Here is a 27901-nt window from a genome sequence, read left to right on the forward strand (position 1 = left end):
AGAATATAACAAAAGGATGAACACAGAGAACGTTCTAGGCCATTGCGATGCGCTCAAGCAATGGCCGGGGATAAGTTCTCAAGTCTCAACCATTGTTTTTGTTAAACATTTTATTACGAATGTTTTTGTTAACCTACAAATTCTATTAAAAAGATCTTCCAAAATTAACACATCGATATAAAACCAAATAGTTACTATTAAAAATGTTATATTTACGTATTTAAAATATCTAATTAAAAATTTGCATTAAGACTCCCTTCGTCGTGACTAAGTCGGCGTGCTATCATCGGAGTGCCAACTTTTCCGTTTTTCTCTCGTAGCTTCGTCGTAAGTGGGTGGGGGTGGTATGTGGTCACTCTTTGTCTTCGCGGGCTTCGGTGTCGATGCGAGGCGGTCCTCTTCAGCTTCCTCGGGTATGGAGTCTCTCCGGCGATCGTACTCGGAGAGCGCCGGTTGGGATATGTTGTTGCGTTGGGTTAGCTTGGGGGCGCTGTTTGCTAGCTACGAAAATGTATATGTGTTGAACAGATTGGTGCAACATCTAAACAACATATAAAAGGCAAATATGGGAATGTCGCTCTTTATTATTTCTAAATCCACTAAAAAAGGTTATTTCATAATTTATAAGCAATGCGAGTCTTAAATAGGATGCCGATGTTTTCTTTATTGTAGCATTATTTTAATATCTCACTTGTTATAATATGTGACGTGAAGTTACCTATTAACCGGACAGCAATATTCAACTCAGAGAAATCAATGATTAAAATAATGTCAGTTCCACCAAATCTCGACCAAACCTAAAACCTTCAAATAATAATGTTTTGATGTAAAAAGTCGTACTTCCTAATTGATACAGAATGTTTAATCCTTATTTATATACTCCTGAGTGTATTTTGAATATGTTATCATTTTGTAATTAAAACTATAAATTTTCATTAAGCCACGACAAGATAACTTAGTCAAATAGAAGAATCACAAATTCGTATTTGAATTTTACGTACTATTTGCTTATTAAAGACTGTTTAATTACGAATGTTGTATTTTAAAATATTGAAAACTCTAAAAATGCTATGATGCGTATAGATTAAGTTTCTCTAAAAATATTTTGAGGCTACATAATATATTTCTGATAATAAATCTGATTGGCAAGATGATTTGAATAAACACATTTAGTTATACTAATCTTAGATGGGGTATCGTATACTTAGGAATGTAATGAATCAAATCTGTAGAGTTATTCTGCAAGATGAAACTCGGAACTCACCGCAGAACACGAACATGAAATGTTAGAATATGATATACAACATTGATTGTAATAATTATAAAACTTATAGGGTACACCGTAAGTTGGTACAATTCACGAGTGAGATACGAAATGTATTATTACAAGATTGCGCTGCTGTAAATTTCAATATGCGTGTTACTCCAAATCTATTAAGCACATTATTTATATATTTAAATAAATAGCAGGTCCTGAAGTTTTACATTGCCCTTGTAGTTAGTAAGCTATCCTTAAAACTAAATCTTATAATAATATGGCCTGGCCGAGACCTAAGCCCTAGGTAGTGAAATCGAATTTGGAAGGCAGCTTTCAGAAAAACTCTATTTAAACTTTAAAAACCGCTAAACCATAAGAGGTAATGACAAATAACTTTGAGAATTGATTGCGAAATGAAATCTAATTTCTATTAGATTTGCCAAGAAAATGTATCCCTTTTTTAAAAGTATGGATACAAATGCATAACAAAATTAAATAAAGGAACAAAATACCTTATATTGGTGCGTCGGTCTATTCTGACTGGACAGGACAGGGTTAGATATATGCCCTCTGCCTTGGTGATGGTTGATCTCCAACGCAGATCTCAAGAGATCAACTTTAGATGCGGAACCTTGTGGCGTTTTGGGAGATATTTCAATATTGCTACAGCGTCTCTGGCTGTTACTCCCGCTACGGCTACGGCACAATTCGTTTATATCACCTTGTGAAAGCTGTGAAAAATATCAAAAGATGAAAGTCGACCTTAGAAGTATTTTGCTAAGTTATCATAATATTTTATATAAAACTAACATTATCTACAACCTATATCTATAGAGAGTTTGTGCTTACAAATAACGAGATATTATGTATATAAAAAAACTGTTTTAATAGACTAAATATAAAGACGGAAATCATATCATTTTTTAACTCACCCTTGCTCTAGAGCCTCTGGATAATGAATGTAAGGAACCTAAGGGGTTGAAGCGAGTAATTATATGGAGTCTCTCCAAAGACACCATAGTACCAGCATCTTTGCGTAGAGGTTCGCCATTCAATTTGTCTCCTTCGCCACTTTCTGTGAAGATAAATATTCTTAATGAAATTGGTATGGATAATACTAAATAATTAGGATTACTTACTTTATAGATTTACTTTAACATCATATGAAGACAATCATTTTTTCTTTAAGCACGGACATTAACTTGATGTCCATATAAATGTAAATGGCCAACTAAAGTATTGACATATGTGTATACTAAGTTAGATTAAAGTGGATCCAAATATAATATAAATGAATAAAATTTATTTATTACTATAGTTATAGTTTATCATCATATCATTTTGTTACACAACCAATCAAAACTTACCAGTATCTGGATCAGAGACGTCATGAATAGTCTTCATGTTGATTTTTCTAAGCCAGAAATAGTGCAGAAGACCATATAGAACTCCGCCCAGGAATGCTATAAGTCCCATATAACGGAACGCTTCTCTGGTCCCCAAAGAAGCAATCAGTAGACCTCCTCCAAAACTGCCGCTTCCTCGACCTAAGATAGTACCTAATTTTATACTTTGTAGGATTTGCTTAATGAATTAATTTACCGAATAAGAGTTAAAATGAGACCTCAGTCAAATAAATCATACAAACTAACCCAAGCTAAAATGTGCCATTCCGAGGACACCTATCAATGTGGCTAATAAGCTTTTGGGTGCCAACATCGCGCAGTACGTAGCAGCGGCGACCCACATCAAATGGACAGACAGTGACTCCATCGCTTCAAAAGGAAAACACCACCAGGAATTTCTAAAAAAAAAACACAGTAGTGAATACAGAGAAAAACTGATTACCTTTTCATTTGGTTGATTATCGAAAAAATCCTCTTATTTTAAAATGCACAAATACAAAATGCAATGTGACTTAAAATGGTTTTTCTCTTGATTTATAAATAGTAATAAAAAGATGTTTTTTCTTTGAACGATTTCAGCCACATCGACCATTCTAGAAGATAAAAGAAATTGTAGTTATGTAGATGAAGTCTACATTCCTCAATTTCATAATCCGATATGACTAGTGAAGGTTTATGCATATAACTAAAGGCTTACAAACTCCGAGCTGCTACTGAAAAATTATTGACAAAAAGCTCCAATAACTTTGTTGGCCTAGGCTGAGATTTGAACCAGGCAGCTCAGGAACTATATCATTATAAGCAAACCAATAAACGACGCAATAAAACATATCGTAAAATCAAAATCAATAATAAGATTAGTAACAATGATGATTATTTACTCTTGGTATCAATAAGGGGTGACATACGATAATGCTAAGGTCATAGATAATGAAATATTGCACACTATCACACAAGTATGGGTAGCTTCTCTTCTGATCTTCTGGTAGTTTGCATTGACTAACATTAGTGTGATGGTATTATGAAAACAGTAATTTTTATTTTGTATTGAAGTGTTTGGTTCGTATTAAATCTATATAATAATAATAATTATTATTATTTAAAATGGTCGTAAAGCACCAACTTATATTGCAAAAGACAATCCTCTAATTGACCTTAGAATTAGATGGTGGATGGTAAAGATATTTTTAATACCTTTTATAGATAATAAGATGAAAATAAATACACGTATAATTTATTTTAAGTTCATACTTATTTATCGTAGTGACAGACTCGACCAGCTAAAGAGTCATTGATGGTGCCAAAAATGATATCGCTCGAAATTGCGAAAGTTCCGAAACATTAATAATAAGTAAATTGCAAATTACTTATTATATACAATTTCCATAATAAAATACTCATCATTCCAGATGATTTTCTTGCTTGTTAACTTCGTCGCAAAAATAAAATTCATAGAAACGATAACAAAATTTTCAGCGAGCGTTGAACACGCAGTGGGATTGGATATAACACCCACATTCGATCATTGTGCTCATAAACTTGACAATGCTTTACCGTCGCGTAATATTCCTCAACGAAGTAAATTTTATAATTGAAACAGACGTTATGACGAGCTGTGTTTCAAAATTACAAACAAAACACGGAAATATTTATATACAATATTGACTTTATAGAATCTATGTATTTAACTGTCAGTCCTATTTGAACAATTATTATGCTTTAGATAGTCCTTTATTAGGGATTATAAAAAAATATGCTTTGTAACTTCAGGCTATGTTCCTATAGAGCGGAGCATTAACTTTACTCGACAACCAATATGGCAAATTATATGTAACAAACATGTATAATCTAACGCGGGTTATTTATTCCACGAGGTACAGCACAGACAAGCGAGTTTATTTGTATATCTTGACAAGTCAATGCCTCGATTCCATTGAAATGACATATGTAGGCGTCATGGAGATAAACATAGGCTACCTTTTATCGCTATTGAACAAATGATCGCACTTCACTCGAGTGACGTAACACGCTAAATCTAAATCATAATATTACGAATTTAATTTGTCAAAAATCCATGAAATTACTGATTACGGGGTATATATAGAATGTAGAATGTAGGTATATATAAGCGCTTAGCGGCAAGGCCTCGTGCAAGCCCGTCTGGGTAGGTACCACCCACTCATCAGATATTTTACCGTCAAGCAACAACAATTGCTTGACGGTAAATGTTATAAATAATTATAATGTTATAAATAATAAATAAATAAATATTGGACAACATCACATACATTACTCTGATCCCAATGTAAGTAGCTAAAGCACTTGTGTTATGGAAAATCAGAAGTAACGACGGTACCACAAATATGTTATGTTCCGGTTTGAAGTAAGAGTGAGCCAGTGTAACTATAGGCACAAGGGACATCAGTAGCACATTGGTTATATAAGCAGTGGTTAAATTTTCATAAGGCGCTGATGTCTATGGGCAGTGATGACCACTTACCATCAAGTGGCCCATTTCCGCCTACCAATGCCATAAAAAAGTAGGTACCTACTTGTTACATGCATGTAATCATATTATATATACTTTTTATTAACAACTGTGGTTTGCTTGCCGGTTTAGATTAGAATAGATATTTGGAATGTTTGGCAAGGATAGTCATTTAAAAAAAAAATTTTTTTTAATAGTTTGTCAGTTTTGAAACTAATATATTGCTAGATTGTGACTTGTGACTCTTTTTAAGTGCTATAGGCATTATAATAATGTTACATTTTTGTTACTAATCGACTTTAAAAAGGAGAAGGCTGTCAATTCGTCGGAATCTTTTCTTCGATTAAGTTGTAGTTAGTTAATTAAACAAAAAATTAAACTTATAAACCAACAACGTAAATCAATTCAATAATAAACAAATAAATGTCAATGATATTATGTTATTAGATTTTTTTTTGTGGCAGAATAGTGCTTCTAAAAGCACGTACCAATGGTAACGTGTAAATGGTTCTACGTCTGAACTCTTTCCGGCCGTATTTAATCTATGAGCGGCACGTTTGTATGTCTCTGCTAATATGATCTGTAACATCAGTCTTTGATGCCGTGAAACATATACAATCTTTGCATTCCTACAGCTAATTGCGTATTCCTTGCAGTATCTTCCAGTATAATCATTCAATCACTGTTATTACAATTGAATAATACACATCGTCAACCTTGTTATCAATCAATCAATATTGCTTATCAGATAAGCAGACTATTGTTATGTCATTAATTGTTGAGTTCAGAACAAATTGTGATTCATGTAAATATTCCTAGAGCACGCCCTAGATGATGCTAAAAATAAAGCCTATATTTACGTTCGTTATCTGTAATAGTAGATATATCTTTCAACATTGTTGTGAAACTTCCCTACCCGCCGATTACCATAATATTATAATCGCATCTTCAATTGATAAATGTAAGGTCGACTTGCATACCAGGGGTAATGATATCTTGAACGAAGTAATTTATAGCATATATGAGAAGGGCATGTGAATAAAAAGGTCACTTGATAGTAAGATTGAAAATACAAGACGACTGACTAAAACAATTGTAATTTTAAAGCTATTCCTTGAAATGTTAAAGTGGTCGTCATGGGTTCTAAGTTGTTACGTTCCCTGTGCCTGTAATTACTTTGTTAACACATACTTACTCTATAAACGAATAACCAACTAGTCTGGCTGCGTGGGAGAAGAAGGCCACGATGATGACGTTGACGTGGCCGATGCGGGAGGTGATGGCGTCAGCTCCGTACAGGAAGGGAATACTGCTCAAAGTGCCCACAGTCACCGTTATACCTGTGTATCGAGATTATTTTATTATTACTCCCATGAGCTGGATATTATACATATTTTTAACATTCAACATTATTATATATAATAAAAAATAGATGTTACGAATATCCTATGATTTGATTGAAATCTTTCAATTGACCCATATTTCGGAAGAAAATGTTTAATATCTCTTTATTGATAGTAATCTATTACGTTGAGTAGATTCTTACCGAGTAAAAAGTTGGGTGCTCCGAGTTCCTTTAAATATAAAAAGAGATACGATTCAATGAAGCCCCAAAAATTTCCAAGAGCGAAAAGGAAAAATATGAATATAATTATGTGGGGCATTTTAATTATGTTCACTAAATCGTGTAGCAAATTATCAGCTGGCAACTTCGCTCCGAGGGGCATCACAGCGACGGTGATGGCTGATATCAACAACAATACGTCATAAGTATAGAAAGCTGCTGAATAGTCCGTGTAGCCTGTAACAAGGTGCAAACATTCATTAACTGCGTATTGACATTGGAGATAACGATTACAAAATGCTACTTACCGACTTGTTTACTTCTCATATCTATGAGCATGCCAGTTATAGGGGAGAAAATTGCCATCCCAATACTTGAAAACAATCTCTCTCTGCCAAAATCACCACCATATTTTTGAATCATCGTTAAAGCTATTGGATCCATAATCGTTACCCCGGCTGATAACATAATAGTTCCCATGAAACGTAGAAAGAAGTAAATGTAAAATGTTTTATCATCGCTCTCCTTGTAATCTGGGGGACATATATCCGGGCCACCTTTCCTGAAAGTCATCAAATACAGGGTAATAAAACTTTTATTTATAAGTTTTAAAATAAGCATTGAAATAAAGTTATAGTTACCTAAAGTCACATTTTTGCACCATGCAGTCAGCTGATAAGGTTTCAAGACGCTGTTGCGAAAGTTTGGTCATATTGTGCAGCATCACGAGACCGCCACATCTCAAATCTTCCTTATCAAGCGCGGTAATATTTACTCCTTGAGCAAGGAGAAGTTTCTCGCCAAACCTTGATCTGAAATCTGTTACTGTATCATTGTCGTCCTAAAAAAAAAACGAAAAGCAATTAATGTTATTAAATGTTATCGAGAGGCTTTAAAAATCTTGACATTAAACATTTTACAAACCCTTTCCATTTCGATTCCAAGTTGTTCTTTTGGTTCGCCTAAATCGTCGTGTACTTCTATCAAAAAGAATGCTGCATCATTATAATCTTCGTCATCATCAGTAATATTAAGGAAACTGTAAAGTATGACATAACATTCTTAGATTAAAGCCTTTAAAAGGTAGATTTTAAACCTGGTACAACTGGTAATCTAATTTTAAATCTGATCATTGTTGTCATAAGCTGCTATAAAGTCAACGAATAATTAGTAACAGTACAATATAAACCACTTTCCACTAGTCTACAGGTTAACATGCATGTTATCATTATAGCTAATTCGTAGGCTCTGAGGAAGGCTTAATGTACATTAATTGTGTTTGAATAATCGTTTCCGACTATTTACATGACTATTAAAGCGATTTAAATCTAATGTAAACTGACGTAAGCAATTTAATAATTATTATTTTTTTGAACCTGGTGTTGGAAAGATTCGGTGGATGAATCTTGTGTGAAATATGAAAATCGAGATCGTCTTTATCATCAGCTGGATCACTCGATGGTCTCTCAGTGGGTCTTGATAACATGCAGTGGTCAACACATCTGTCAAGAACGAAGTCCACTTGTTCATCCTCATCAGGACATTCTCTACTAGGACATGGACTCCACCAAATCTAAACAAATAAAGAACAATACAAATTGCATCACAGTTAAACTTCATCGAAAGCTAAATATATTTTTGAACAACTTTAATATAAAGCTAATCTATTTGTAAGTCATTTGCATTAAGTTAAGTTACTCCAAAATTAAATAAAAACATTTGAAAGTAAGCTTAAAGGTGGTTGGTTACACTTTAATTCAAATCAAGCGTTGACTTCATAGGCATTAATATGCATAAATTTAGCTTTATTCTCTTAACCATGTCACAGAGTACTGTGACAAAACTGTTTAATCCGTTAAGACCGGATGAGATCCATTTGCTCAAATTTTGAGGACAAGAGTAAAGTTCGTAACTACTTACGAAGACATGATTCCTTTTTGGTAGTTAAATTAGTTTTTAATCTGAAATACCTCAACGCTCCTTTTAATAGGATGTCGCATAACGTAAGCTGACGGCATCACTCCTGGAGTCTCTTGATGTGGAATCAAAAGCAGCGAATGGTGAAAAGCTGCGTTCAATATGAGGGCTGTAATTACTACTGGTTTGTACTCTCCGAAGCGATCGACTAGAAAACCTAAAACCAGTACATATTATAATGCTTTTTTTTAATTTAAATATTTTCGTCGAATATCAAACTTGCCTGTTATAGGTGGACTTAAAAATGTAGTAAATGGTAATGCTAAATACACAAAAGAAATTTCTGGCACAGTTAGACCTATACTCTGCATGTGTATTGTCAAATAAGGCAAGAGAGACGCCGTTGCCCCGTACATCACAAATAAAGTCACTTTCAACATTATGAGATTCGGATTGATCCGCAACCAAACAATCATTCTTCGGTAGCATCCTTCTGGTTCTTCACTGTCCTCGTCCATGTTTGACTCCTCTTCCGCGTACTTCTTAGGTATATCATCCAAAGATTTCGACATATCTCGTTCGCGAGTTTTCACATTTTCATTACAAAGTTTAAGTGTTTGTACGCGGGCTATATCTTATCGACTGGCGCTTGGATCGGCGGCTGAGGTTGGCGGTGATGTGACGATTATTTATTTAGGAATTACACGTCGTGACTCGGTGGCAGCGGGAAGCCAGGAGGGTCCCGTGCTCCCGAACGACTGCGAAGCGGACAGGCCGCAGCGGACGTCGCGGTACGCCAATTTACAAATAATAGCAAATTATCCTCGTTTAAGAAGTGTCACGGCGATTGGTGGGGATGTTGGTTAAATCGACTGGTGATCCGAAGACCTTGCGGGTAATAGCCGAGGTCGGGGCGCTCCCGCTTGGATCTTAGTTCCCGAGATGAAGCCGCTCATCGCGAAATAGCGCGCGACTTCCTTGCCGCATTTGAATGTGAGTTATGAAATTATGTACTATCCTTTTATATTTAGTTACTATTAACAATATTGATAAGTTTTCTAGTATACAATATTAAATTAAAAAAAACAAAATCGATATAAATCTAAAAGAATAATTTGATTCAAACTAGTTATAAATCAATATAATGTTATTCTCGTCCTAGGTATTTGTTATTAAGCATTTATTATTGATAGAAGATTTTTATGTTATGTCAAATAAGAAAACTATTTTTCTTAACAATATAGTTTAATCACTGTACGTACTTATATAGTTAAAGAATTGAGCAAAATAATTTACCGTCATAACTAGTTTTTGAATAAGTTGATCATTCAAAAAGAAAAAAGAAATCTGTTTAATGAGTAAATTGCTATTCATAAGTGAAATTGCGAGCTTAGAATATACATAAAGTTATATCATAAGCAGTCTAGCCTTTATAATTTTAGGCAATCCTTTATTCGAAAAAGATAAATATGTAGTTTTGATAAAACACATAAAAAACTCCAGATATCTTCCGACTTTTAGTTATAAAATAATAATTTAAATAATCTTACATTTTCCTTTTCTATAGGATAACGCCACCTATATTATGTATTCTATACTAACGATAAGTCACCACTTTTGACGCCATCTATTGTCGAATAGTACAAAATCAAAATATAATTATTTGTCTCACAGATTCAAAATATCTAAGTTAATATTTTTTTTAATTTCATCATAACAAAAGTATTTCTTTTGTAATAATAAAATACATAGTTTTAGAAATAAGTTTTAAAACATTTGTATCTACATAAAGAAACAAATCAACTTTTACATATTATTCAGTTTTGATTTACCACAATCTAATAAAATACAAATAACTATATTCATGAATAAATAAATACAATATTTTATATTCATAGTTAATTTTATATTAAAACTACTGTTTAGACAAGTACGCTTCTGCAAAACATTAAATCAATTAAATAAACCATTGTGTAAACGTCACTAACATAAGGAGTAAGGTTAAGCAAATTCAATATTCCTTTGTTTTAAAAGTAGTCAATAATAATTCTATTATTTTTATTATTTAGTTTCGCCTATTAATAAAACTTTATAATATTTAATGCGACTGTAGAGACATCTATGGCTCATCGGCACTATGTCAGAAATGTAGGTCTTAAATGTCTATAGTCTACTGCAAATTGTCAACCATAATGCATTGCGCATAAATGGCCGCCATGTTGCTGCCGTCTGAAAGATGTTCACATCTGTGTGTGTTTACTAATGAATTTTAAGAACTTTAATAGCTAAATTACTGTGTTTGTGAAATTGTGAGTGTATAATGGTTTTATTTTAAATATGTTTTTGTGATTGAAAAGTCTATCAAATGTCTCTGAGGCCAATAAACAGTGAAATTTTCTTTAGGTAGTCATTCGAGTCGGACGGCATAATGGCTGACAATCTGATTCAAAAGTCACATAAAACTAGTGAAAAAAACAAGTATAACAACGTTGTTCATCGTACTACGAGTGAATCTCTGCGACTGAACGAGTCAGAGAAAGGAGTGACTCACCCGACGAGTCTTCAATCCGCCCATAACCCAAGGAAAATATCTTCCTTTCAGATTACCAGTGTGACTGTTGGCTCTCGGGTGAGCACCGATGCAGGCGAAGACTCCGCTGATGATCTAGACGAATCTCACACCGACGACATCTCAAGGGTGACTGACATAGAGAATGAAACTCCAAGCTATTCAGAAGATACCTTTTCAAAAGACGACGTTTTTTACAACGCATCGAGTGCTTCACTAGGTTGTGCTCCTGTCATCCCGACCAGCTCGCAGTACGGACTGGCGATCGTTGGTCAGGAATCTAATACTAATCAAATCGGAGGTGCAGTGCCAAATAGTAATAACACAGAAGTTAATGACATGCACGTCAGTGTCACGAATGCTGGAACAGGCAGCATTATCAACCTTATAGGTAATTCTAAACCGCAGGAAGGTATGAAGGAAATACAAGAACATGTTAGAAATGAAAGGTTTAAAGTTGTGAAAATAGAAAGCACTGAACCCTTCCGTCGTGGAAGGTGGATGTGCATGGACTATCTTGATCACACCACAACTCAGCAAAATGCTCCAATCACCCTAAACAACAATTTGGAGGTGACTGATTCTAATACATTGCAGGCCCCCGATAGTGGTGTTGTAATAAATGACAGCCAACATGATGATATGTGCAATGATCTGACTAGCAAAGGGCCTAAAGACCAAGTGAATGCAGTGCAGCAAATGGATCAAGGTGTTCAGAAACAATTTCCTATGGCTTCCCCTGGTCAATCTTTAACACAACCAATTAATATAGTGCAACAACAAATGCCTGTCAATCAATCTGTCTCTGTGCAATCACCACCTTTAGAGATGCCTCAACAAATGCCAAATCAAACTATGCAAACAACCCAGCAAGTTGGGCAACAACATCCACAGAGTATGACACATATCACTATGCAAAATACAGGGCAGAATCATCCTCAGCCTCCTCAGCAACAACAGGTTCAACAAATTCCACAAAGCTTTCCTCAGCATCAGTTACAACAAGTGATAGCGCAGTCTCAGGGCATTGCCATGCAACAAATACCCATGCACCAACAAATGCCGCAGCAGATGCAGCAAATCCCTAATCAACAAATGCAACAGATCAGTCAACATTTGCCTCAAGCCCAGCTTACTAATATGCAAATACAACAGCAGATGCCACAAATGCAGGGCATCCCCAATCAAGGCCAGTTAACCCAAGTGCCTGGCCAGCAACCACAAATGCAGCAAATCCAAATGCAATCTATGCAAGGTCAGCCAAACCCGCAACAAATCCATCAGATGCAACAAGCACAAATACCTAATATTGGACAAGGTCATCACTTACAAGGTCAACAAACTATGGGAACCCAGCAAGCCCAACTTCAGCATTTGTCAAGTCAGGCCCAAATTCAAGCATTGCAGAACCAGCAGTTGCCAAACCACATACAACAAATGCAAATACCTACCCAATTAACTGCTACTAATCAACAGATATCACAAATGCAAACACAAATGCACCAATTACCATCACAGCCTCAACAATCCGTGCTACCGGGCATACATCCTCAAATGCAACAGCAAAGCATGGGAGTTACTCAGACCCAGTACAACCAAGCGGTAAATCAACAAGCCAATGCTCAGTCGATGATCAATGCGACCATGCCATCATCACAGCAGCCTATGGTTCAACCTCAACACAATGTGCCCCAATATCATACACAACAATCTCAAATGTCACAGCAGGGACAGACTTTACCCCAAGAGGTGCTGACTAGTATTGTAACTTCACAGCAAGGTGCAACACTGCCGACCAATTTACAACCAATGGTCACTCAGCCACAGGGTTCTACATTGCCTGCAAATCTTCAAAGCCTAGCAGGCCAACAGCAAGCCCCAGTGCATACTATGGCACCACAGCAAGGAAATGTTCCTCAAGGCAACATACAAATTATGACTGCTCCACCTCAAAGTATGCAAATGACATTAGATGGTAATCAACCCAACATGCAAATACCTCCCTCGGATACCATATACATACAACCACCCAATGTTGGTCAGCAGATGCCTACACATATGACCCAGCCACAGACTATGTTGCAGCAGCAAGTGAGTGGACAGGGACAAATGGGTGGTGTGCAATATGTTCCTAATCAGCCTGTGTCCCAAGTCACTATGACACACCAGAACATTCCGATGTCTATGCAACAGACTATGCCAGTTGGAATGGGAGGAGTTCATGCGAATGTGGTGCAATCACAAACCAGTATGGCTATGGGCTATGGTGGTGTGGTGCCTGTGATGTCTCAGAGTAGTGTCGCGCCAGTTGAGGCGACAGTGTCGGGAACTAATTCGCCGGTTGTGTCGATGCCAGTTAATTCCACTGCATATGTTTCGAACGCGGTGCAGCCTGGACATGATAGTCAGGGTTTCGGTAGCCCAGTCAGTGCGGTGGTGTCTCATGCTATCAGTGGAGCAGTGATGAGCAATGTGAATGTGAATGCATGTGATAGTGGTGCTCTGGATGTAGCCCAGGATGGACTGCAAGCTGGAGATACTGGAGATGGCAAGGAAGAACCACAACCCGCACCACCTCCTGAGGATGAAAGGTGAGTTAACTTTTAACTTAGAGTATTCTTTACCCTATATGCTTCTGATAAAATAAAAGCAATTACTACATGAGCAGTTCATCTCTGTTGATAAGATATTTTAAAAATGATAATTATTTTTATGCACTGATAACAATTATTAGCCTAAAAGAAAAAATAATGCATGGTGCTATGTCCTAATTTTATTCTCAATCTTACTCTGATTCGTTCATAATTTAAACTTATCTTTATTTCTTGAAAATTTAAAATTAATTTATGTATTCAGTAATTCATAAGTAAAGCAGTTATATACTTAAGGTGAAAATTATTTTTCATTATAATTATCTAATATCAACTTTATTAATTAGTACTGCCCATAGTGAATGATTACTCATAAGATTGTTTTTATGTACCTAATCTTTAGGGATTAAGCTTTAAATGAGATTTAGCATACTATTAATTTTAAAAGTAACTTTCAGACCAATATAAATGCATAAATATATAAAATATCATTTACATATATTAAAAACTACTTAGTAAATATTAAATCCCAAAAAATATATATATATATATATATATAAATAAATAAATAAATAAATTAATTCTTGTTTTATAATTTGGATATACAAACTCCGTCTTTATTTAAGTATGTCAAATGTCAATGTGATTATGATGTATAAAATTTAACAACTTCAGATGCAATTTTGTAAATTTATTCTAATTAAATGAAATCCAAAAAAGAATAATTTAAAAGAAGTTAATGTGTGATAAGTGCATATACTACTATTTCAATATAATTTCTTTTAAAATTAACCCATTTTCTGGTTTCGTTCACTGTAAATTATGATTTCATTTCTTATTAGTATTTTGAATGTGGTATAAAATGGGAAGTTTCTGTGCATTTCTGTTCAACTTTTAAATAACATAATTAAGGTTACATTTTATAAATATTTATTTTTTCACTTAACAATTTTTAGATATGATTCTGAATAAATTCGAATTGCATTTTATATATACGACATGGGTCTAAAACTTAAGTTTCCAACTGCATAGCAATTACCGATGTGGTCACCAAGTAACCACCTATATATAACTATTTGCGAAAATAACTCATCCGTAGACAATGGCGGTTGTTTTCTTTGCTTTTGGCCGCGGCTCGGTACTGCCGAGCGGAATCCGACGTCCCTTTGATGCTGTTTATTTGCGCTTCGTCCTGCGACATAAATAGGTAGTTGACACGTACGGTGCATGGTGCCCGCCGGTATGTCGGCGGTGACTCACTCGCAACGTATCCGACTTATAAGCCAGCTAAAAAAGTGACTGGGCGTTCTTTTCGTACGGCTGCTAAGTAGATCGTGCGTCTTTCTAAACATTTAACTAATTATAACCGGCGACAAGTAAAATCATCTAAAGTTCTCTTCAGTGTCGAGAAAACGACTCGATTGCCATATCAATGGCGAAGAATGTATTAAAATTCTAATAGGTTCTTTGAGTATTCCCAAGACGAAATCACAATGCAATAGGAGTCACACCCGGCGCCAGCGCAACGTCACTGGCGTCGTTGGTAATCGAGTCAAGATCGGAAGGCCGTGAAACATGAGATTGTCGTTCGCTTATGGTCGACTAATATCCATCACAATACTAGTAATTATAAAAACGGTTGATTAGACCAACACGGTGACCCAGAAAAAGAAAAATACCATAAATCATAACTGAATATTAAGTGATTGAAATACTTAGGCAACTTTTACTCATAATAGTAGAACGTCCGAAAAGAAAATGTTTTATGAAACAATAGGATAACTCCAAGCTAAATAAGTCAATAGCCATTCAGTTTTTAAGTGAACATAACTTGACAATATATCATAATTTTAAAGAAAAATGTCATTTGTAAGATTATCGAAAATTAATTAATTTGATATTAGCTCTACATTCTCGAGTTTTTCCAATAGCCTATTGTTGAACGTGTTTTTGAACTCTCATTCATGGAATCATTATCACTTTGCTCGTGCAGTTTACTGTGATTAACAATTTTATGTCCTCTTCAGTGGAAACATTGAATTACTGATGTTATGTTTCAGTCGCGAAACTTTTGTAAGTATTCAATATGAGTTAGTATTCTATCTTATAGATACGTAATAATTAATATATTTTTATTAATCCAGATACCTCGATATTTTTATAATTCCTTCAATCGATATCCCTTGATTAATAAACGATGTAAATGTGAAAAAATAAATTAACTAGTAAAAGAGTATAAAAAACCTCAAAGTTTTATAACTCATATTTCGATACAGATTAAAAAAAGTAATTAAATCCAACCATGGTCTCGGATAAAAATAATTCGAAAGATTCACCTGCACGTAGTTTCTAGAAGTCGATGCAATCTATTGGCGTGCTAATATTGGTGAAAGTAGATGCACAAAATGCCGCTCCTTTCTCAGTATTGTCAAATAAAGCGCTCGCATCCACGATATACCGAATAGTAGAAATTGTTTATTGGATATTTGACGGCATAATTTTGCTTAATGTTCAGTTTGTGGCCGCTATCAGTTCTTATCGATGTTGAATTTTACATAAATTTCGTCAATGTAGATTGCTTCGAATATGTATAGTACAAAGTTATTTAGGTCGATTTTTCAATCGCCAGAAAAATGTTTTCCAATTGAATTCGTTTGTCATTTGGATGGTGAAAACGTCAAAAGGATAGAACCTTATTTGTGTCATAATTAGCTTTTACAACTCGTCAACTCGGCACTGAAACTGAAATTAAAAACTATAAACCATTTTTTTTTTTAATTTACTAAGTCGTTAAAGTATATCCATCCATGTTAGTCGCTTATAAAACATTATGATATTTCTGTCTCATTATTTTTTTTATCACAAATTAGTACTTTCTGATGAATTTAATTTGATTCCATAACTAAATTTGACTCGATAGTATTTTTTCTTTTGTAAAGAGTATAGATTATCTTGTATTTTATAGAACATAATTAATGATGATCCAATTATAAGGTTGCGTGTCATTTTTTAAAACGTCACCGTTCATTGAATAAAGCGGTGAAATATTGAATTGTTTTCTTGTTCATTATTCAATTTATAGATGTGAATTCATTAATAATACAAAAGGATTTTTTATTCACCGATTTTACTTTGTGCTGAGCAAATAGAATATACCACCAGCATGTTATATCAGAATGTCTAAAACGTCATATTTTTTTGTCTATTTCTGAAGTGAAGTTGCGAGAAATTTTCAAAATAACGGAACTCGAGTGAGATATAGTTTGTTAGACATTGTTTTATTTTGATATTTTTTCCTAACAAAGTTTGTAATTGTTTCAGATTCCTAAAATAAATATTTCTGATTCATTAAAGGTTTTTTATTAATTTATTCACGAACAATCTTACTTGTAATTTATAGAATAAAGACGTAAGAAAGCTCATTAACACTGAAACACGATCTAAGGTCGTTAATGTATGCAGCTAGTGGACGTGGATAGGTTGTGTCGCAAACTACTAGTAGTTTCAGATATGGTCCATGGAATATCGAAACATGCTAAAAGGAGTCTTAACCCAATAATTAGGTTTTAGTATTTTGAATGCAAATCTGACAAGCTCATAAAAGGCCAAAAATTTACTTTCGTTTTAGTGCTAAAAACAAGATGATGTTAGGTTATGTGGTGCCAACTGTCAGACACGGTGATCAATTATGTCTGAGGTTGTTTCATTATCTATGTAATGGGCTATCAAGATTGAATCAATGAAAATGTGAAAAAGGGCAGCTTAAACTGATACTAAACCAAAATATGACACCTTCCGGTCTTATATTAATTGGCAATCAATTAATTTCCTAACGGAATAATTAATCCATCGCACAATTCTTAATTATTCTTTCGTTTTTAGATTTAAATTCTATTTAATTTAATATACCTGTTAATAATGAGTATATTGAAATAAAAACATTTGATTTATACATATTTGATTGAGTTTTATTATTCTATTAAAATTTCTGTATCAAACTTGTATCTTCGAAGCGCATCGTAGTGGATTCCACTCAAAATTGTATTCCTTAAAAGGAAATTCTCGGCTTGTTTGGCTTTGGGATATTGACGGGCCGGTACTGTACTTGTTTTTACTCGTTATAATATTGTTCTGTCATTTTATTCATGTATAAATAATGTTTGTTTCCAAACAAACAGACGGTTGGCGATGCGTGACACTTACAAGTTGTACAAGGACAGATGGGAATTGAAAAACTCGTTGATTGAAGTCTGACACTCATACTTTTTTCATGATTAAAAGCACTTTGAATTTTTTATTTATAAATGTTAAACGTATTTGCATAATGGTAACTGGAATGTATGTGCTTTGATATAGGGCCATTTTATCGACAGAATAGTGAAAGACAAATGTACCAAGAAAAATTCTAGAACATTCACGATCGGCACGCTGAAGAGTTCACCAAAGTTTTATCACAATCGGATATATGGCTAAGAAACGCAAAAAGGACTAATATATAAACTAAACATAAATATTAGAAGATTCATTATTATTCAGGACTATTAGGAATTAATTGCAGTTTTTCTTTCATTATTGTCAAAGAACGCTACAGTGTATCGAACAAGTTCTTTGTTTCGGTACGTGAACATTAAAATGACCATTGAGTTTCGTGTTAGATTATAAAATGCATTCGAGTACAATACAATGTTTTCGTGTGAATAAATAACTCGGTCTAAAAGACGATCAGTTGCAGGATAACCGGTACATTCCGAGAATATTTTAAAACTGCTAATTACTCATCGCCTTCGACCTTCTCGTGCCGAATTTGTTGGTTGAAAAATATATTTTATTTCTTTAACTTAATTAACTGCATGCGCTATTAGTATAATAACTAGATACGAGTTGTAGTATTCGGGGTAACCTTTTGGACGTGTCATAACTTCTGTTTTAGGACTCTAATCTTTTTGTATATAACCATCCGTATTATATGTACGGCTAGTTTTTATTTTATAGGATTGTTAAAATTTTAGTTTAACTGTTTTATTCGAGTATTGCGTATAATTTAATTATATTATTTTCCTTTTTAAACTTAGAATAATCTGTAATTCTTCTAGCTATTACAGTAGAATTTTTAATGTTTTTTATTATCTCGTAATGTCCTACAATTTCAAGTGCAAGTAACTTATTATGACATGTGTCTTAAATATTAAAACTCTTGTTACTTCTGTTGGTTGGCTCTGAATAAATAAATAATAATAAATATTGATTACAAATTTTTCAAATATTTAATTAAATATTTTTTATTTTATGTAATTACTTAACGAGAAGACGCTGAGAAACCGTGACAATTTAATGATATCTATAGATAGTACTACGTCATATTTTTGCATTTACAAATGAATTTTCCGATGACGTTAACATAGCATGTCAGTGGCAAAATCTATAATCAAACTTATCGTGTTTATGTTAAAATCGAACAAATCGATATCTTGGTTCGTTAACTGATATTGTAAATTAACTACCAGACATTATCCCCTTTGAATTAAGCATCTATATATTTATAGATAAACCTATATATATATAGAACCTATTGTTGCTTTTAGTACTTATGTTAAATCCCTTATACAATGGTTTCGAAATATGAATATTGAATATATAAACTAATTATACCAAAGATCTATACTAAAATCTGTCCTCCTTTCCTGAAAATTCCAGGGTTTTTTTTAATAAGAATCCTAATTATAACTTCTTTTATAAATAGCCGTTTTAGTTCACACAATAACGTAACACTTGTTATCATCACATTGCTCTTATGCCAAGAATAATACTTAGGTTCATTAATCCAATAATAGTGTGGCAATATTGAATATAATAGAGGCATTGGGAACTGCAGTATTGTATTGACCTCCGTAACCATGATATTTCTAATAATAACATTTACAGATAAAGTTTTACCGATGCGGGTTAGCGGAATTTGTTTATTTCATTTCAATACAAATTATCGAAGCATTCTGTAAATCGAAATAACTTAATAAAATCATCTCAAGACAGTATTTCATTGTGAACATGCTTTAAAATATTTTTCATGTAGCAATCTCTATCGTAAAATATATTTGCTATCTCTATTGGTAAAGAAATACAAATTGCACAAAGCAGAGAATGCATTGTAGTTGAACAGCAGAATATAGCAATGTGGAAAGCGTAGGTGGCTGATAAGCTGCGGACGCAGTCCAGTTCTAGTTTTATATCGACATAGAAATGTGTACGAATGAAAAGTACTCGTTTGGTGCATTATAACATCGAGAGAAATTTCGCAGTTGCCAATCTTGATTTCTCTTTTGTAAACCTTTGTCATTTTCCACTGTCGTTTCTACGATCTATGGCAAGTGACGTTGAAACCATAGAAATGACGTTGTCTTACATTAGATGACGCATGGTACAGCCGCATCCGCTGCGCCATCTACTTGCAATTCAGGCGTCGCCAGAACGAATCGACAGCCGCCGGCGTTTGCCGGAAACGTCTTCGTAATGGCAAAATGCCAGTCGTAATAAATGTAACTTTTAAACGTTTAAAACAACATATACCTATAAAATTACGTCAACCTTAATATATTGTAATTAGTCAAGATTATCTCCGAATTTATCTAGTTCACTGTGACATTTTTTATTTGCGTATGTTAATTGATCTGGGAATAATTAAACGTTTATGATTGTACAGTTGGGCATTTTCTTGAGCAGTGAATCGTTTCTTACTTATACAACATATTTTTAGTTTGATCGTCCATCTTAGATAACTAATTTTTCGCAGCACCACTGGTGACCCCGTAGCGAGGGGCTGTGCTCACTTTTCTGGCGATAAGCTAAGTTCATTGGCACCGGTAGTATTCTCATTCATCGCTATTTCGCTATTGGTCAAGCCTAAATCTGTCATGTAATTAATCACAAAGAAAAGAAAGTAGTTTCGCTATCAATGTCCGTGTTTTACAATCAAGGCTCGATAACATTGTTACTGCTGGGAGATTAAATAAGATTACAATAAAAAATAGACTTAATAAAATTGGTAGTGAATGCAACGCAATATTTCTAATGTTTTTGTTCGTTACTTTCTAATGTTTGTTTCTTTAACTAAGACATAAGTTTATAGTTTTCGTTTCAAGTCATACATCTGGATTTATAAATAATAACAATAATATATCTGCTTTATTTAGCTTCGGTTTAAACTCATTTGATAACCAGTCACTACGTATTAAAATATCATTAAATTGGATACTGCATTTTACTAGTTACTATTTAGCTTAAACGAGCCATATTAAGTATGCACGGCTTACAAAGTGAATAACACCATACAAAAGGCTCATTCATCGGAATGGGATGACGTATCATTTTCTCTTTAAAATGGGCAGATGTTAAACATCTGTGTTGCCAACCTTATTGATCATTTGGATTACGCACCTTGTTGTATGAGCTGAAAGCGATCAGAGCCTATTTGCAATCAATGAAAATTTGCATCGCGAACACGACTGGTGCCATTTCGACCTCTCGTATGCGAAACGTTAATTTCAAATTTGCATCGGGCATCGTTTTATGCTCATTTTGGTTTTTTACATTTTGCAAGTAGCGGATGAGATACACGAAGCATTAACGATTCACTTGCGTTTCTACCCACGTTACATTGAAATTCGTGCAGACGTGCACTCATTTTGAGATAACATGCATGAGGTTCTTCCATTTAAGTTTTAAAATATTTAATTTAATAAACATAAATAATGTAAGAGTTGATAGATTTTTTATATGGCCTGAAACTTGCGTAATATTCTTGCGAAAATCCAATTGCTTAGTCGTGAACTCTTATCGATTACTTAGATTAATACACAAACAAGCCAAGGTCACGGTACCGCACCAGGTGGTACCATGTTGTTCTTTTTCGGTACATTGGCTTATGTCCGACCTTATTGATTAAAAAGTTATAATAAAACATAAAACGAAATGATATCACGGTCAGTCCCAGTCCAGTAATCGTTTGCTATTTTATTGATCTATTGATCAAATCCTTCGGTTATACAGGGTTATTGGTAATTCGACGTATTCCCGTTAGGATGTGATAGGGGTGACTATTTGTGATAATTTTAACCCCCATATGCATGATGCAAAAGTGAACCATTTTTGAGTTATCGCGTTTTTTAGATTTTTTCAAAATAAATCAAAAATGCAACTTCAAAAATTTATTTTAAAAAGTATCAATTAAAATCTACTTTTTTCTTCTGATTTATAAAAACGATTAAACACTGGATATTTTTCAATATTTAAACAATAATTATCGGTCCAAATTTAAAAATGCGAGACGGAAAACGATATTATTTCAATATATTTGTTTTATTTTTTTCCATCAAATGGATGGAAAAAAATAAAAAAATATGTATCTACATTTTATTTTAAATTTGTATTAAGTAAGTAAGTTAAGTAAATAAGGAAAAAAGGAGATCTTAATTGATACGTTTCTTTAAATAAATTTTTGAAGTTGCATTTTTGACTTATTTTGAAAAAATCTAAAAAACGCGATAACTGAAAAATGGTTCACTTTTGCATCATGCATATGGGGGTTAAAATTAGAGATCTATCGTTTATTTGTATTTGCAAATGTCAAATCTTTGTATATAATATTTTTATAATATATAACCGATGGATTTATTTATGGCTTGTAACAAATGTGAACACCATGTTTAACAAAACTGAGCGATTTATTACTTTCGTTTTTATCACATAAATAGAATTATGTTATTATTGTTTTTATACAAAGTTTATTATATAAAGCCATTATAATTTATACGTATTCTACATAAACTACAAAATGAATTTTGTAAAAAAAGTAACTTTAAACGCCATAGAACGGGCTGAGAGTTGGGGACATCTTGAAACGTTTTAAAAAAGTTGAAATAAAAATATGTAATGTGGCTTTTTAGCTTAACGATGAAGACATATAAAAATAAATAAAATAATTCTACTACGCTCCGGTAATACTTTTTGGGATCACTTTTGTTAAATTGCGTTTCAGAGTTCGAAACTATGGATTTGGCCGACTTTCTTTCTTTCCATTAATCCTAAAAATAACGCCAGGATGTGTTTGTAACTGGAGTAGGTCTTTTTTGTGTCAGTATTTGATGTCGACGATCGGTCTAAAAATATCCTGGCAAGAATTTCACAGCAGCCAAAGAATGTGATACAGTCATATACGATGGATTGGCGCTGTTGCGACTGCTATAAAGCTTAGAAGCTTGTAAAACATTTCCCTGATGATCTATTGGTTGGATTTCTTATGAAAGTGATATTCAAAACATTTATGAAGTAATAAATCAATGAAATATGCTTCTATGTAGTATTTATAGTTCAATTATCGTTTTTGAGTAATATTTTATTGTAATTTTGTATAAGAACATGAGTAAATTATTTTAATTTTTAAACGTTTACAAATTTAATGTATTAAGATGTAACATGACAATATATACAAATTAAAATGACTAGAGTGTGACTCAAGGCATTACAATTCACTTTTAGATAAAACGCATTGCTTTCAACAGTTCACTCACTAATACAGTCATTTAAAAATGCACGGTTAACCTTGTGCATTCCCAAATGTATTACTTGTTTATATAATTTCCGTGAATATATACAATAAATCACGGAAATTTATTAACGTGGTGATTTAAAAATACAAAAAAATAAAAATAAGGATATTAGAAGAATTTTAGAACAAATATTCTATTTTAAATATGGATCCAAGATAAACTAAACACCATTATTCACCATCAACCGTTTGTTAGATATTAGTCAGTTTAATATTAGAAATTAAAAAACAAAAGTAGATTCACTCTCACTGTGTTTCTTTTGTTCCTCTATAGCGCAAAATCAACTGTAATTTCCTGACCGAATTTTTTGCCTCGTGACGACGTCTGGCTGACGGGTCATTTATCTTGGATTAGAAATTTTTTGCTAGTATCATTGACTTAATAAATATTAGACAAGCTTGGAACTATTAAAATATTTGTGATTACTTAATCGCAAATGTTTGAATTTAATTTGTAGATAACCAATATAGTGTTGTCGTGTTTTCGTTAACAATAATACTCATACGTACAGGTGTCGCCGATAATTATTTTTATTAATTACACGTTTTTCAAGTCAACACAAGTGTTGTATGCAAAAAGATAATAATTTATCAGCAGCTAGTTATGTAAAGTGCAATATCAATTATAGTTGTACACGGTATAACACGTTCCGCAATTACAGGGCGGGTCTCGTGAACTGTGCCGGTCATCGCCCCCTCAGCCGAATCTACGACTTTCTAATGGGATTAAAGTTTGTTGCTCGGCGCAGACGCAACTTGAACCGAAGTCGAGATGCAATTGCTGCATTGTATCCCTTCACACTTAAACATCTTTAAAATCAATTTTTAGCCATATCCATTCGTAGCCATCTGTCGTTTTGATTATTCCTACATGTTCAAGATTTAGTAAAATAAAAAATAAAATATATTTTAAATATTGGATAGCTTTACAGAATACGTGCAATTATACTCTCGTAAAGTTAGAGATCAAACGGCAAACGCGCTTTCACTGACTTGTCGATCTCGACAAAATGCAACTGAAAAACTGCAGCTTTCCCATTCCGTTAAGATTCCGATTTGTGTGGCAGTCGTAGCCTCCTCTCTCTCAGTCGTTGTCGCTTGAAGAGTTATTAATATTGATTCGGTTTTCAGTACAACATGACTTATAAATAGTGCTCGACTTATCTAAACCACTGTTTATTAATACTTAATCAAACAAACAGCGCGCAGTCATTAGGGTGTCAATGTTCTAATCTTGTTTAACTTGGAATTCTTGTCCAATAATTGTTTAACTTGGTTCTGTCAAGGTTTTCTTGATTCGTTTCGATTGATAGATTCAGTGATCTTTCATACATTTGCTATCGTAGTTTATAAGTATAAGTTTTATAGGAGGAGACAAGAATTGTATTTAAATCTATGAACTTTTATTTCTAGCTTAGATTCTAAATGTAAAATCTTAGAGAGTAATTAATATGTATTTCAACTTTTTGTATTATTGTATACATATATTTAGTTATTATAACTACTTTATTAAAGTACGCCAACGGTTTATTATAAATGATACGTGATTGCAAAAATTAAAATGAATCTAATTTCCAGTAAACCAAATTTAAACGTGCAGAAAAGCAAATACTAGAAGGTGATTGCAATAAAATATTATTAAATGTGACATTGTGTTAGTAAAGTATTTATTAATTACGAAACTAATATTGCCTCTCGTCTCCAACTTATTAACGTAACTAGAATTATTTTCGGACCGCATATAGAATCTACATATAGAATGAGCATTCTGCGGAATATAAAATATCAATAAACATTAAATGTCACATGTTAGTAATTTTAATATCGATATGCAATTATTTAACGCGATGCACGCCTTACTCGGACTTATAATAATGAGAATACGTCAAAGAATTGCATCACTGACAGAAACTGTAAGAAGTGAATATGACAAGTCCTGATCGTACGTACTCTTCCGGTGCCTCCAATGGCGTATCTGTTAAACATTCTACGTATTTGTATTTATCGCGTCGCTCGAAATAGCCTTTATCTATACTCCGCTGAGGTCAGTGGGCGCTGAGCTGATACAAGAACGATCATTAACAACTCTGATTAAAACCCTACCATTTCTGCGTAGTAGTTTTTATTTCGTAATAGCGTTATCACAAAAGTTAAACGTAAATCAAATTGAATGGCCTAAACGTGTACCTACGCTGAGATATTATGAGTAATTTTAAATTTTATTAAATTAAATCTGCAAATGTTTTCTTACGTTTCTTCTCTATATAAGCTTCTCTTCTCCAATTAATATAAGCGTATATAAGGTATGTTTTTAAGTAGCTCCAAAATCCTACAGATTTGTCATTTATATTTGGTTATTAATCTCTTCTATTATAAAATAAATAAATACTGTAAGTACTGTATATATATATACCTGGTACAGTATATAATTTTGTATATTTGAATTTTTCTTGATTATATAATTTGCACTGAATGGTCGAAATTGTCAAAATAATTTTATGATGATTTCTATGTACATCTTTTATAGTATTTTATGCTTAGATCGTATAAACAACGTCAAGCTTCAATATCTTACAGGAAATACATTTAATGTTTATGATTGTCGTAAACGCGTTTGATCATGCAATATTGAATGCCCTTCTTAGTGGGTGCGGGGAAAAGCAATAAATAACATGGTCTTCTCTCGGCATATGCCCTGAGATGATTTAATGCGCATGAACCTACCACTTACTCATTACTTGGCTTTGTTATATTAAAAATTGTAACAAATCTTTATATACTTTACAATTTTTATTACTTATTATTTCTTTTTTATTTATGAAGTGAAAATTATTATAGTAAATATTAATTAAAAATGTTCCCGACTTCAAGAGTTTAAATTTTACTTGAAATGCTATAAATTACTGTATCATTTACACTTTGCAAGTGGACCAGTAGCCCAAGTATACTCATATATTATGAGTTGAGATTGTAAACGTAATTTTTTTTCTTTATAATCATATACACAATCAATTATTTTGATATGATCAGTGTTGAGCTAAGCTCCTCTATCCTTACGTAATAAATCTTACCACACGCAAGTTTTTTCATTTTCATACCCTCATTTAAATATATCGATATCGTTATATTTTTCAAAGTCCTGATCGAAATTACTAATGTAATAGTAAGTTTTTATTATCTTATTTATTTTCATTTATTAATCACAGTATTGCATATGACGAATAAGATTTTAATAATTATTTGTACAATGACTTTATTCTTTCATTCGTTGCGGACTTTTATTTTGCTGTGAGCATTTTATAAATCTACGTTTCAATAGAATAGAACATTGTTTTGTCAGCTTAAGTGTTAGAACGCAAAGTGCTTTTAAAACTGATCGACAATAGCACACTTTTTCCCGAAAATTGCATCATTGTCTAACGTCTAGTTGAGATGAAAGAAGCGAACCAACGAATATACCCGAAAAGAGTTTGTATTAAATAGTTGAAAAATACATAATGTGCTTAATGATTTTGAAAATCTTAAAGCTCAGATGCAATCTTTAGGATGTAACAAATTTTATAATTCTTATTTATAACTTTCGTCCCATGTATGTAACAACAATAAAATCGATTTGTTATAGTTACTTTCGATTTTATACCGCATAATTATTAAGCGCTTTGACTTATACTTTCTCTATTTGAATTTTGCCTACGCCTCAGTTGTGTATTAATTTTAAATTACGTAAAAAATTACACATCTCATAAAACAAAATTGTATTATAGAAAGTTGAGAATGTAGGTTATTTTGTTTTTTTTTTTTTCAATCTACTAATATTGTGAATGCGAAAGTAACTCTTTTCTATCTATTGCTATTTCACAGCCAAACCGCTGAATTTAATTTAATGAAATTTGTTATGAAGTAAGTTGGAACTACAGGGAAGGACATAAGCTTTTTATACCTAAAACCTGACGATCAACCTCTAAAACGCGAGCTAAGTCGCAAGCGACACCTAGTTCTTTAAATATATTTAATGAACGTCTTGCTATTTGATTTTTTTTCTATTTAAATCTTATTTCTGAACGTATTATTCTATTATAAGCGGAAATTTGAATCCAAACGTGTGCCCAATCCTTTGCACAATTATTATTCTGTCAGTTCGTCATAAAGCAACTACCATTTCTTTTATTTAAGAACTACCACGTATATCGTTTGGAAGTGGTGTGTTACTTTTTTTAAATATTAAGAAGAAAAAAAAAACGTGTTTGGTTTTACTTTTTGTTCGTGTTCGTATATGTAAGTATATTTTTTTTATCTTGTATCTTAACAAAAATTGAACCGTTATTAATACATTCGGAATTAAAATGTAATATAATAAATAGCTGTTATATGTTTTAAGGTAGAATTGTTTTCACTTTTTAGGATCATACTATGAAGGTTTTCATGTAAAACTCTTAATAGTATAATTTTCTTTTGTCTTTTATTTCAGTGTTTTAATAGCGAATATTTTTAAAGTTAGAAATCTCTT

The 27901-nt window shown here is 33.0% G+C and overlaps 2 protein-coding genes across 6 annotated transcripts in view; one reads left to right on the forward strand and one right to left on the reverse strand.

Moving 5' to 3' along the window:
- Window positions 1-147: 147 nt before the first annotated feature.
- LOC113401393 (uncharacterized) lies at window positions 148-9399 on the reverse strand. Of its 2 annotated transcripts, none has more exons than XM_026641301.2 (13): window positions 8917-9399; window positions 8687-8850; window positions 8093-8289; window positions 7641-7755; window positions 7358-7557; window positions 7025-7278; window positions 6699-6953; window positions 6348-6492; window positions 2911-3062; window positions 2626-2805; window positions 2191-2333; window positions 1771-1989; window positions 148-501 (listed from the first exon to the last, which is right to left on the reverse strand). In XM_026641301.2, exons 1-13 carry the CDS (start codon window positions 9203-9205, stop codon window positions 268-270), a joined length of 2547 nt encoding a protein of 848 aa, XP_026497086.1. In that variant the 5' UTR covers window positions 9206-9399; the 3' UTR covers window positions 148-267. The 2 variants fall into 2 exon arrangements, with proteins under 2 accessions (XP_026497086.1, XP_026497087.1); XM_026641302.2 differs by having other exon boundaries at window positions 363-497.
- Window positions 9400-9513: 114 nt separating this feature from the next.
- Window positions 9514-27901, forward strand: part of LOC113401392 (protein bunched, class 2/F/G isoform-like) — a 132729-nt gene continuing 114341 nt past the window's right edge. Inside the window, exons 1-2 of one of the 4 annotated variants that reach the window (XM_064216924.1) lie at window positions 9514-9626; window positions 11236-13793. In XM_064216924.1, the coding sequence (XP_064072994.1) occupies window positions 11542-13793 (2252 nt within the window). In that variant the 5' untranslated portion in view covers window positions 9514-9626; window positions 11236-11541. Of the gene's footprint in view, window positions 9627-10804; window positions 13794-27901 lie in introns of those variants that run through there. The other 3 variants (XM_026641300.2, XM_026641297.2, XM_026641299.2) reach the window with 3 other exon arrangements.

Source organism: Vanessa tameamea, chromosome 2 (genome assembly GCF_037043105.1).
Source record: "Vanessa tameamea isolate UH-Manoa-2023 chromosome 2, ilVanTame1 primary haplotype, whole genome shotgun sequence".
NCBI classification, from domain to species: Eukaryota; Metazoa; Arthropoda; class Insecta; order Lepidoptera; family Nymphalidae; genus Vanessa; species Vanessa tameamea.

What these genes read in the sequence shown, in the direction of transcription:
- LOC113401393 (XM_026641301.2), bottom strand. Translation starts at nt 9,205, where the DNA reads ATGTCGAAATCTTTGGATGATATACCTAAGAAGTACGCGGAAGAGGAG. An exon ending in TTGGAATCGAAATGGAAAGG is followed by an intron (nt 7,558 to 7,640) that starts GTTTGTAAAATG and finishes TTTTTTTTTTAG; the next exon opens with GACGACAATGATACAGTAAC. An exon ending in CGTCTCTGATCCAGATACTG is followed by an intron (nt 2,334 to 2,625) that starts GTAAGTTTTGAT and finishes TTATCTTCACAG; the next exon opens with AAAGTGGCGAAGGAGACAAA.